The sequence below is a fragment of the Odocoileus virginianus genome, chromosome 10, assembly GCF_023699985.2.
Source record: "Odocoileus virginianus isolate 20LAN1187 ecotype Illinois chromosome 10, Ovbor_1.2, whole genome shotgun sequence".
Classification (NCBI taxonomy): domain Eukaryota; kingdom Metazoa; phylum Chordata; class Mammalia; order Artiodactyla; family Cervidae; genus Odocoileus; species Odocoileus virginianus.
In genome coordinates, this window is record NC_069683.1 from 32,099,987 (window position 1) to 32,112,494 (window position 12,508).

Consider the following 12,508-nt stretch of genomic DNA (forward strand, 5'->3'; position numbering starts at 1 on the left):
TAAATTCCCTCAGGCTCATCAGCTCACCGTCAGTGGTGGCTGCAATCGCTAATGGCTGTGACTTCCTTTGTTTAGTGATATGTCAGGAAATATTCCATTTCTCGAAGGGAATGGAAAGAAAGAATGTACCCAAAATACCCACAGGAGAGCAGGATTATGGGAATTCTAATCACAAAAGGTAAATTCAAGGAGAAAGCAGTTCTTGGGCATGAGAGTCCGGGCTAAGAAGTTCAACCTCACCCACCCACCTTGCCAGCTGGAAGCTGGCACATGATCCAACCAAAGGAATTGACAAGTTTCCTCTTAGGCAGATCATACCCCTCACACAATAAAGGAAACTGAGGCTCCAGAAGTTAAAATAAAAGCCCTCTAGATTGCCCAAAGTTACACAAGGAGTGAGGATCAGAGCTCCTTCCACACATAGTGTTGCAGAAACCAGTACTCAAGAAATCAAGCACCACACTCGGAGAGTTGGAGAGCTCAGGTTTGTTAAGCCAGCGGGCCCAGAGGAGTTAACTCTCCAAGCTCTGAGCCCCAAACAAAGGAGTTACAGAGTTTTTACAGACAGACTATAGTGGACAGCACTAGCTGCCAACAGGCTTGTTTAAACTACGGTGTTTCACATGTGCGGGAACAGCGGTCAAAACGGGGAGATGAATGGCTGACCTTTATATGGACAGGCATGATTAAGCAGGATTGCAGGGGCTGGGCAATTGCAAAGAGCAGGGCAAGGGTGTGTGAGATAAACTCTAGTTCCTCGGATTGTAAGTCCCCACTTTCAGAGACTACATGACCTACATGATCCAGACTTTGCAAGGAGCAAACTGAGTTACAGAGGCAGAATGAGCAGGAGGTTATGTAAAATTTTAACTTTTCCTCTTCACTAATACATTCTATAAAGTACTTATTTGTCTCTCTCTACTAGAATGTAAACTTTTCAAAGACAATGGTCTTTGTTTTGCTCTCAGATATCTCCTAAAAGTGTCTGGCACATATTCAAGTTCTTTAATGAATGATACACTGTATGGACACCTTAGGATGCATTCAAGAACAAAGCCCTTTCCTTGATGCCAATTATCCCAATGAAGTGCCAGCTGCGACCTTTGCACCGCTCTCTAGCTCCATCTGGTGGCAGTCTCTCTCTCCTCCCAGGGCGGTCCCAAGTTTCCTCGGAACTTCTTAGCTTGGTTCTCGCTGAGTGCGCATCGGACCAAAATCAAAGAGCACAAACTCAGAGCAGGAAATTGAGGAAATTGTAACTCTGAGAGGCATCATCAGTAGCCAGTAAGCAGAAGCACTTAGTTCACGTGGTGCAGGTTCAGCCTATGGCGCTCCTAATGTTCTCTAACTGGCTCTCTTCCGGTTCTGGCTCCTTCTCTCTCGACAAGATGGCCACACCGGCAGTACCGGCGAGCGCGCCTCCCGCCGCCCCATCCGAAGCCCCAGCTGCGGCCTCATCTCCGGCCTCGGCCCCGGCCTCAGCCTCGGCCCCGGCTCCAGTGCCGGCTCCGGCCCCGGCTCCAGCGCCATCGCCGGCTCCCACGTCATCCTCAGACCCGGCAGCGGCTGCCACCGCGGCTCCGGGCCAGACCCCAGCCTCAGCGCCAGCCCCAGCGCAGACCCCCGCACAGTCTCTGTCAGGCCCTGCTCTCCCAGGCCCTTTCCCTGGCGGCCGCGTGGTCCGGCTGCACCCGGTCATTTTGGCCTCCATCGTGGACAGCTACGAGCGACGCAACGAGGGAGCTGCCAGAGTAATCGGGACCCTGCTGGGTGAGTGGTCAGGGGAAATTGACGTTCTCTTTTACTTCCCACCTCCTTTTATCTTGTTCCCCTCTATTCTCACTCCCTTGTAGTTACTTGTTGAGTAAGTATCGTGTGCCGAGTGACTAACATTTTATTTTTAATCTTCGCAGTAGCATTTCGCTTCGAGTATGATTAGTCCCAGTCACCGAAAAATGTGTTCACACCCTTACTGGGACGTCAAAAACGTTTGACTCCCTAAACCCAAGTGACCAAGTTTTTTCCCCTTACCTGCTACTGGTCTTTATTTTCCGAGTGTTAACCGAGAAGTTTTTTCTAACTAGTTGGCAACGGAGTGGGGACATCTTGTAGAAAGATATCCCTCTCAGCAAGTAAACCAGTTTGGCAAGAACCCATTTGAATTTCAATATTCTGCTTAAACGTCTAAGCCTGATCCTTGTTTCCTCGCTCTGTCTAATACTAGTCACCAGTGAAATATAGACCCCCGTTCCCCCAGTGTAGCCTCTGATTCTTGGTTTGGACACAAACAATTAATACAGTACAAATTTATTCTTTGTATTAACCATCACATGGAGAAATAACGTTTTTCCCTGCCATGTTCCAAATTTGAGGAATGGGTATTTTATGTTAGAGTAAAACCGAGAAGCCCAAAAAGGGATTTCTGACAATGTATTCTTTTCTCTGGGGACTTCTGGTCCCATCAAGTTAATTTTCACTCCATCTTGGTCACAGATATGGGGCACTTTTGTGATTCCACTTTAGTCGCATTTATGCTTTCTCTTTCTTAACCCTTGAACGTGTAATAGTTTCCATTGTAGAAGACAATTGGTGTATTGAGAAGAGGACAATAGTTGTAGCCAGACTTCTGCAAACATTAGGGAAGTCTCTTTCCTTCAGGGACTTGCTGAAGACGTCTGACTGTGCTGACACAGACTAGGTATGAAGCAGCTGTTGGTTGCTGTCATCCACCACATCAGGCACACTCCTGACACACACATTCTCTCTTTTATCTTTGAGACTGTAGCATTTTACAGAAACTTTAGTTGATTCATTTTTACAAACATTGCCATAGCTATCTCAAACCAAGCCTTTGTATTCTCTTTGCTTGTTCTCCCTGTTTTTTTCCTTTAAGTTCCATTCATTTTCCAGGTTCCCAGGAAAAGTTTTCACTCTGTCCTTCATCTCCCATACCCCCACCCTCACCTCTATTTATAATCTCCCAAAGTGTGAAAATGTTAGTCACTCAGTCCTGTCGGACTCTTTGCAACCCATGGACTGTATGGTCTGTAGCCTGCAGGCTCCTCTGTCCATGGAATTGTCCAAGAATACTGGAGTCGGTTGCCATTTCCTTCTCCAGGAGATCTTCCTGACCCAGGGATCGAACCCAGGGCCTCCTGGTTGTAAGCAGATTCTTTACAGTCTGAGCCACCAGGGTGTCCCAATCTCCCACAGTATGCCAGAATTCTGTCACGATGCCCTGCCTTGAGCTTCTATAATAAATGACTCTTGCATCACTGACTTGGCTCTCAAGAAATACTATTATATTCTTTCGGCTACACTGTCAGATTTCTCAAATTCACTAGATCTGTTAACTAAAGAAACAATTCTCAATTCTCCACCCTAGATTTGTACTCGGTGCCCCCAGATATTGCAGTGACCCAAGTTAGACCAACTGTAATCTAGATTTTCAGCTCCTCTTCCAGAATGGAATCATGGTACAATGCTAGATGTTACAGAGGCAATGCTTACTGAAGAATGAAGCACAGAATCTGCTTGCTAGGAATGTAGAAATTTTAAGTTAGAAAGCAATTCATGGGACATATTCCATTTGGTTAAATTAAATCACTAGTACCTTTTATGTGCCATAAAACTATTAGATACTTAGAATTCAAAGGCTGATAAAACCAATGCTACTCTTAACCTTAGATTCAAGATGAAGATATACTCTTATATGCAAGTAACTAGAGTATAATGAGATAAATGCTTTAATAGAAGGGTGCCATAATGGCATGAAAATATAGAAAACTTGACTATTTCAGAAGCTCAGAGTGGTCAAGTCTGTTGACAAAAGGTCAAATAAGATATAGAGTATGTATGCATACTATTATATATAAAATAAACAACAAGGACTTACTGTACAGTGTAGGGAACCATACTTAGTATTAATGGAAAAGAATCTGAAAAAGAATATGTGTGTGTATACAGGTATAACTGAATCACTTTTCTGTACACTTGTAACATTGTAAATCAACTGTACTTCAATTAAAAAGAAAAAGTATCATTGGTTTTGGGGATATAGTTTCAGCTAAGAGGGCAGAAACCACAGTGAAGTGGGATTAAACAGACACTGATGGGTCGGGAGCAACACTGTAGTCTGGTGGAGAGGGAAGCACCGGAAGCCTATGGAGAGGGACTAGTAGGTTAGGGTAAAAATGGAGCAGTCAAGGGACTGGGAGTCTTAGTGAGGTCAAGAAACAAGGTAGCAGGAATAAAAATACCAGAACTCGAAAAATAAAAGTTTGTGGTATGATGTTTAGGGTTCACAAGGAGGCGTTTTCTGGATGGTGGTAGGGTTAAGGTTATGACTGGGACCGTATGGCTGCAGGGAGGTGCAGGGGACGCTCCCTAAAAGTGTGCTCTGAGGATGGGGCTGCTATGTGCGTGGTCTACATAGACACGGTTAGAATCCCCAGGCAGCTCTGCAGGTGAAGTTCTATTGAGAAAGTCCAGAGCCTGAAAGATGAAGATCTTAGAGTGAAGATCCGGCGTAGGACAGGTAGCAGGAAGTGACGCAAAAGGAGACCCTATGAAGAAAGAATAGACGCTGTTTGCTGATCGTTAAAGAAGAGAGTTGGAGATAACTCTGGGGTTTCATTTCTCTGGAAAATCCAGGTTCCATTGGTGCACATGGCTGAAACTTGGGAGCTTCTGAGTCCAGTTTGGATTTTTGTTGTTGTGCCTTGACTTCGAGGAGACCTCTTGAAAGCATTTGGGGCAGTTGGAAGCCCAAGGTTTTGTAACACTTGGACCATTCTCTCTGACAGGAACTGTCGACAAGCACTCAGTGGAAGTCACCAATTGCTTCTCAGTGCCACACAACGAGTCAGAAGATGAGGTGAGTGGGGATTTGAGATCCCCATATGGTCTGTAGCTATTCATTTGCCAGACTCTCTGTGAGGCCCTCCTACACCAAGGGTGTCGTGCTCATAACTAAAACTGCTGTTCTTTCAAAGAGCTTTGTCCCATTTGGACATACTTGCCAAGCGTCTTTTCTTTGTTGGGAGTGGCCTCTTGTCTTGTTCACCCATTTTGCTGTGGACTTGTGGCTTCTTAGCTTTCTTTCTTGCCCTTCTTCTTAGGTGGCTGTTGACATGGAATTTGCTAAGAACATGTATGAGTTGCACAAGAAAGTCTCTCCAAACGAGCTCATCCTGGGCTGGTGAGTTGGGACGGGGGTGGAACGTCTCAGTGGTTGATTGCCAGTGCCTTTTGCCACCTGACTAGGTAGCGTACTTCCTTTTTTGGAGACAGGGTATTGAATGTGTATTATCTCAAGGAGCTGGCAATTCTGTGTGTTTTGTTGGCAGTTCTGATCCTGTGAGGCCAAGAATACTCATTTTGAGCTGCAGCTTTTGCTGAGCAAGTCGTTTTTACCTCGCTGGTGACTTAGAGTTTTTCATGAGGTTTTAAGTCAGCCTTGTTTTATTTGATTTAATAAAGTTATCAGTGTGCTTTTTTTTTTTTTTCCTTCAATGTTGTCCCTGGGGGTATAACTACCACAAGGGTGTCAGGTACCCAGAGACACCCATGCCACCATCCTGTTTAGTGTTGATGTCACGTGTAGACATGAGTCCACAGCTCTTCCATTTTCCAGGTACGCTACAGGCCACGACATCACGGAGCACTCGGTGCTGATCCATGAGTACTACAGCCGAGAAGCCCCCAACCCCATTCACCTCACAGTGGACACCAGCCTCCAGAACGGCCGCATGAGCATCAAGGCCTATGTCAGGTGACCAGGGGCTTGGGCCGCAAGGACATGAAGCCTCCTTCATCCATGCTAGCCCTGGGTGACACCCGCCTCCACCCCATGCCGGTGTCATCCTTCGTTTGCAACTTGCTGCCTCCTGAGGAAGCCCCTGCCTCATTCTCGGCAGTTATCACTGGAGAGGTTTTACTCAGAAAGAAACTGTCCCTGAAGTTACCACTTGCTGACCCTTGCCTGCCCAGACTTCTACTCATTGCTCATAGCCAGTTTCCAAGGGCAGCCCTATAGGTATTTGAGCAAGCTTGTTTTTCCTGTCATCTTTTCTAGAAGCTAACTCATACACAGCTCCTACCGCTGATCCTCACATGGTGTGCTGGCCAGGATTCTTCTCCATCTTCACTGATTTTCTGAATTGCCCTTAGGTTTGTCATTATCCCTAAAACTGTATAGAACACAGGGCAGTACAGATTAAGAATGGCTGTCTTTATCTTGAACATGTCCGTTAATCTTGGTTATAGTACAGTTTGAATGACAGTCATATTACCCTGTTGGCACATTGAGCTTGCAGGCAACTAGAATGCTGGGTGATGGGGGATGTTGGGCTGGATGATGGGAAAGGCTCTAGTGGCATGCCAGAAAGGCGGCAGCTATAGGAGTTGAAAGGATTATATTTTCTCCTTGGAATGATGCCCTTTGTTAGTGCGTCTCTTACTGCATTTAACTTTATGCTGTTTCTGTATCTGACACTAAAGTGGCTGGTTAACCATTACGTGGTGGACAAAGGTGGTACATGTCAGTTCTTACAGGGCCAGTTATTATACCACTAAGCTCTAGCTGTTGCCTGATTTCTTAGCCTCTCCAAATATTTCAGACTCCTGCAGATGCAATGAAAGTGTATAGTTGACTCAGTAAAGGCAGTCACCTTTACTGAGATTAATTATTGCACCCAGTCTAATCTTGATGGACCAGAATAGATTTTTTTTTCCAGTTCTGATGAGTACTTTTCGGTCCCAGATGAGACCTGTCCTGTCACTTCTTTCTGTGGGAAGGGTGTCTAGGCACCGAGTTCCACAGGGATATTCAGTTTCCTGTCCTCTTCACTGAGATTTCAGTGTGTGAAGTAATCCTCTGGAAAAGGGTCCAGGCCCCGTCCAAATGCTGAGTCCATTCTTTCAGGCCAAGAGTTTGGTGTGTGGAAAGAGCTAAGGGAAGAAAGTGGCTTGTTCTCTTTAGACCTCTGGGCTTCATCTGGTCCAGCCTTCTCATCTCAGAACCTTGGAAACCATACTCTTGATATGACTGCTTTCCTAGCCGGGACCAAACATGGAAACTGCCCACCAAAGCCATCTGTTAACCTTGACTTCTGTCTCCCCAGCACTTTAATGGGTGTTCCTGGGAGGACCATGGGGGTGATGTTCACCCCTCTGACAGTGAAATACACATATTACGACACTGAACGCATTGGAGGTAAGTGACCTCCCCATTTCTAGGTCCTGGAAAGGGAGGGGATTTCTATATAACAAGGATGGAAGACCTTAGGTGGGTTAAGAGCAACCCTTGATCTAAGGTTTGTGTGGGACTAGAGAATTATTTGAGAAATTGTTAGAGGTGGGAAATCATCAGCCCCAGAGGCTACGTGGCCATTCATATAAGACCAAAACCAGCGATTAGCATCCTGGGTGCAGGGGTTGAACTCTCTCAGAAGGAAGAAAAGCTAGTAAGGGCAGAGCAGGGGGAGTTTGGGGAAGCTAGCAGTCCAGAAGGAGGTAGTTTGAGCTCTGTTTCCTGATGGGATGGCTGAATTTCTGTCTCTTCTACCCCACCCACTCCCACAGTTGACCTGATCATGAAGACCTGTTTTAGCCCCAACCGGGTGATCGGCCTCTCCAGTGACTTGCAGCAAGTGGGCGGGGCTTCCGCTCGCATCCAGGACGCCCTCAGCACAGTGTTGCAGTATGCGGAGGACGTGCTGGTGAGGATGGGAGGGAAACAGGAGGAGGAGGGTGTGGGTCTCCACTGTGAGACGGCAGGGGCTGCGCTGGCGAAGTCACGGTCTCAGAGACAAGAATTAACGTGCCGCATTGACTCTCTTGGTGCTCAGTCTGGAAAGGTGTCAGCCGACAATACTGTGGGCCGCTTCTTGATGAGTCTGGTTAACCAAGTACCCAAAATAGTTCCCGAGGACTTCGAGACCATGCTCAACAGCAACATTAACGTGAGTGTTGTCCCTGGGCTTCTGGGAGCCTGCGCCTCAGCCCGTACACGTGTGAAGGGGGGTGGGGAGGTGGCCTGGAGAAGAGAGGAGGCAGGGCAGCGCCTTTGGCCCCCTCGCAGTCCAGGCTGTGAGGAAGAAAGCACAGGTGTTCAGAGATTCTCCTCCTGCTATTTCTTTGCTTCCCATGGCTCAGGTGTATCAGAGATGAAACGGTGTTCTCAGGCATTTCCTTTTTGTCTTCCTCCTACTCTTGATCAGCCTCTCCCAGCTTTCATTTGCCCAGGACTGCCTTACCCTCAGTGACCATCATACAGCTGGCCAGCCTTTCCGCTTACTCTCTACCCAGCCCCGCACTCATCCTGGACTCCTTCTCTTCCAGGACCTGTTGATGGTGACCTATCTGGCCAACCTCACACAGTCACAAATTGCCCTCAATGAGAAGCTTGTGAACCTGTGAAGGGGCCACGGGCAGCCCTCCTGCCACACTGGGCCCCAGCCAACCCCAGATGGAGTGAAGGAGAAATGGTGTCTTTGTGATCTGAGTCACACTGAGTCAATCAACTGCTTGTGACTCTAAATAAACATAGACTACCTTTTGTAAGTGAATTCCATCTAATGTGAGTTTCCCTCTGGGTGGAAGGGAAAAGGCAGTTCTGGAGCTCACCCAGGAACCAGGAAGTGAGTACTTTGGTGGAAGCTGGGTCGTGTTTGTGTGGCCTGAATCCAGGTCTGGATTTTTTTATGCCACTATCTGCTTCATGGTTTAGTGGCCCAGTGAAATAATTGCTCTCATAGAGCAAAAATACGACATGATGGGAACATAAGGGCTGACCAGAGTCTGTCAAAGTCTATGTAAGACATGATACCTGAGCTGATGTTTTTTTTTAAAAAACAGGAAATCTGGAAAGGGTGATTGGGACAAAGGAAGTATATGGAAAATGGCTTAACCTGTTTAGAATCTAAGAAGGCAGGAGCCAGACCATGAGGGCCCACAACCTGTGGAGGTTGGATTTTTATCTGGGAAGTTGTGGGAAGGCATTGGGTAATTAGATTTGGATTTCAGAAAGATTACCGGATACTGGTGTAGAGGTAGGAGGGAAAGGGAGAAAAACAGAAGGCATAGGGTCGCCATGATTGTCAAGAGATGACGCAAGCCCAGGTTCAGGCTGGGCCTTGGGGATGGTGACAGAGACTTGGGTTCAGGAAGCAGACTCCAAGGAGGACCTGGAGTCTGGCTGACACTTGGATGGTGAGATGGGGGCAGTCTGGGATATTGCCTGGTTTCTGATAAAGGTGATAGAAGGGCTGGTGATATATGAAAACCCTGGCTACTCAAGAGTGGTGGAAGCTGAGAATGCAGAGGTAGGGTTACAGGGTAGTTTACCAAATGATGAAGTCTTAAGTGCAAATAAATATGACTTATTTTGTAAACTGGGGCCACATCAGGTGTTTTGAGGAAAGGCTGGAGAACTCAAGTTACGTGTTGCCTCATGTATTACTTATCAAATGCTAACCAGTATGCTAAGCAAGAGGTCCTGGTGCCTGCTTAGAACCTGTAGGGGATACAAAGACACCATCACTTTGAGAATCATGAGATGTTACAGGTCGTGGAAGACTTCCAGTTAGGAAATGAAACCTAAGCTGGACTTGAAGAATGAGAAGGAGGCAGATTGAAAAAGAAAAGAGAGGAAAATAAGCCATTCTAGACAAAAAACAGCATGTGCAAAAGCCTTGGAGGAAGACTGTCACCTAACGTTGCTCCGTTGTTGCCCACCCTGGCCACAGAGTTGTCTATAAGACAAGAACACTCCTCTGTGCCTGCAAGGATGCTTGATTTTTTTTTCCCCAGGCTTTGCCTATATGTGCACAAGTTTGTTTTTTCTATGAAATGTGTTTTCACACATTCTCTTCGTGGTTGTGCCTGTGCTGAAAACACTGCAGTGTCTGGGTGTGACGTGTAACTTGAGTCCTATGATACCATACTTCCCTGATTTTCTCCCAACACCCTTAACAGACTGGTCCTTCCTCCTCTGACACCCCCCTATCCCATCCCACCTCCAACAAGTTCCATTCCCCAGGGTTCCATCTTGGGCCCTCTGCCTGAAAGAGCTCAGGAAAGCCTGGGACTGATTACTCCCTCTGTGTTGACAATACCTAGGCTCCAATGCTGGCTGAAATTCAGAACTGGTTTCCTGGTTCCAGAAATACCATATCTCTCACCTGGATGTCTCAGAAGCATCTTAAATTCAGCATGTTTCATATTCAGTTGAGTGTCTCTTCCTCCCCAACAAATCACTTCCTCAGGGAATAACACAACCATGTATGCAGTTGTTAAAGCCTAGAAAGCTTGGGTGAATCCTTAATTCTCCCACCCACCATCATGCCTCAAACAGTTCATCACAACTCAGCCATCCTTGCCATTTGTGATCCTGTGATATAATAAATTTTTTCATCCATGTTGCTAGATTCCTGGCATGCAGTTCTTAAACCTGTTGGAATTTCTTAAGTAATAAGACCTATAAAGATAGAGAATCTTATCTCTGACCAGCTTCTTTCAACTGCACCTGAGTTTATGCTAATGGAATGATGTTTGTAAAGCACCTGGATCACCACAGAATGGGGGCTGGTTGCCAAGTAAATCAGCCATGTGATTAGAGCGTATTACATTCAGCTCAGGGAGGGGAGAGGGGCTGAAGTTTGGATCAATCCATGAATGACCACTGGTTTAATCAGTTGTGCCTATGTGATGAGGCCTCCATTGAAAGCCCAGAGTTTGGAGAGCTGGATTGGTGAACAGGAACGTGTCCAGGAACAAGACACATACCAGGAAGACAGTGCACATAAACTCCACAGGGACAGGGACCTCTGTGCTCAAGACCCTCCAGGCTTCACGCTGTGCCTCTTCATCTGCCATTCAGTCACATCCTTTAATGTCTTCTAACAAAGCAGTAACAGTAGGTAGACTTCCTGAGTTCTGTGAGCTGCTCCAGCAAGTTGACAATCTGAGGAGGCAGTTGTGGGAACCTCCAGTTTATAGCCAGTGGACAAGAAGCTCTGGTGTCAACCTGTACTTGTAATTGGCATCTGAAATGGAGGTGGGAGAGGGATATGGAGGTGAGGCAGTCTTGTGGGACTGAGACTTTAGCCTTAGGGTCTGGTGCTGACTCCAGGCAGATGGTGTCAGAACTGAGTTAGATTGGAGAATGCTCAGCTGGTGTCTGGGCATCGCTTGGTGTGAGGAAATCAGCTGCACTTCTGGTCATAGACGTGTTTGATGTGGTCAGTGTGGAGTAGAGGGAGACGGCTGCCCTGTTGCCCCTCTTACATCCCTTCTCACAGCAGCCACACTGCCCTTATAAATCCAACCAGGACAAACTGATGATGAAGTTCACAGGCGTCTACTGCCAGGGTGAAGTCACACTTCTGCCACAGTCTGTAGGCTCAGCATGGCCTTGCCTGGCTCTTAGGCTTCATCCGTAAACTCAGGCTGGACTCCCTCTGCTCTGCCCTCTACCTGGAATACATCACCTCTAGCTGGCTTAGTACTGCTGCTCTAGGTTAGTCTAGATGCTGCCGCCTCTTGGAAAATGCTCCCGTGCCATGATCCCACAACTGTCTCCTACTTAGCATCTATCTCACCATTTTGGACTTGTCTGTTTACCCTCTGCTAGAACATAAGCTCTGTAAGGGCCAAGACTGACTGTTCTGTTGGCTGTTAGATACCAGAACAACCCAAACAGATTCAGTTCTCAGTAAATGTGTGTGATACGAATAAATGAATGATGACTTGTGAGATAATTACCTCGAGACACACTGGACGTACTAAGCTCATCGGGGGCATTGGGGTCCTGTGGAGAGGGCCAGACGGAGGGGGCACACCAGACAGGCCATTCGTTTAACTCAGCCTACAGGTGTCAGTATTGCGTGATGTTCGTTTGTACCAGACGTGTCAGAAGCTGGGGGTACAGAAGTAGGTGAACCATGTTCTCTACCCCCTGCCCCGAGTTTCAGTCTTAAAGTGGAGAGACTAAATAGGACAAAATGGATTAATTGCTATTAACAAAAAAGATAAAAATGTTTTCGGGAGACACAGTAGAGGGCAAGCTTAAATCTGCCTGAAAGCTAGAGAGGGACTTCAGTCTTGAAAAACACTGGGAATTGACTGGGCACAAAAGAGGAAGTGCTTTGAAGAAAGTGGGGTAAAGATCAAAATATTACTCAGTTTTATAATGGTCTGTGTATAGGGAGCTGTGTTTCCAAGGATGTAGCAGCCTAGAGGTAAACAGAGTTGCCACAATAGCCACAACAGTTTCTGTTACCCCGTCCTCTCTGGGGACACCTGCTTCCTCAGATCCTCCCAGAATCTCAAGTTCTTTGAATCAGGAGTCAATTTTTTTTGACATTTCAACTAGATTTTATGAAATGTGGACAGACTAAATAACTTTTTTATGTTGGACATGTGGGTTATTTCCAATCTTGTGCTGGCATTCCTTGGTGAACGACTGTGTGTGCAGACGTGACTGTCTGGCTTTACACTTTGGGGT

General features: G+C 46.7%; 1 protein-coding gene across 1 annotated transcript; it reads left to right on the forward strand.

The window, feature by feature from the left end:
• The first annotated feature begins 1,362 nt into the window (after window positions 1–1,362).
• EIF3F (eukaryotic translation initiation factor 3 subunit F) lies at window positions 1,363–8,570 on the forward strand. Its single transcript, XM_020909956.2, has 8 exons — window positions 1,363–1,770; window positions 4,806–4,876; window positions 5,121–5,200; window positions 5,636–5,773; window positions 7,125–7,216; window positions 7,585–7,721; window positions 7,851–7,964; window positions 8,344–8,570. Exons 1-8 carry the CDS (start codon window positions 1,389–1,391, stop codon window positions 8,419–8,421), a joined length of 1,092 nt encoding a protein of 363 aa, XP_020765615.2. The 5' UTR covers window positions 1,363–1,388; the 3' UTR covers window positions 8,422–8,570.
• Window positions 8,571–12,508: the final 3,938 nt, after the last annotated feature.

Bases quoted from the DNA above. Each gene is read 5' to 3' on its own strand.
- EIF3F (XM_020909956.2), top strand. From the start codon at position 1,389: ATGGCCACACCGGCAGTACCGGCGAGCGCGCCTCCCGCCGCCCCATCC. The intron at 5,201-5,635 runs GTGAGTTGGGAC...TCCATTTTCCAG, and splicing joins AACGAGCTCATCCTGGGCTG to GTACGCTACAGGCCACGACA. The intron at 7,217-7,584 runs GTAAGTGACCTC...CCACTCCCACAG, and splicing joins CGACACTGAACGCATTGGAG to TTGACCTGATCATGAAGACC.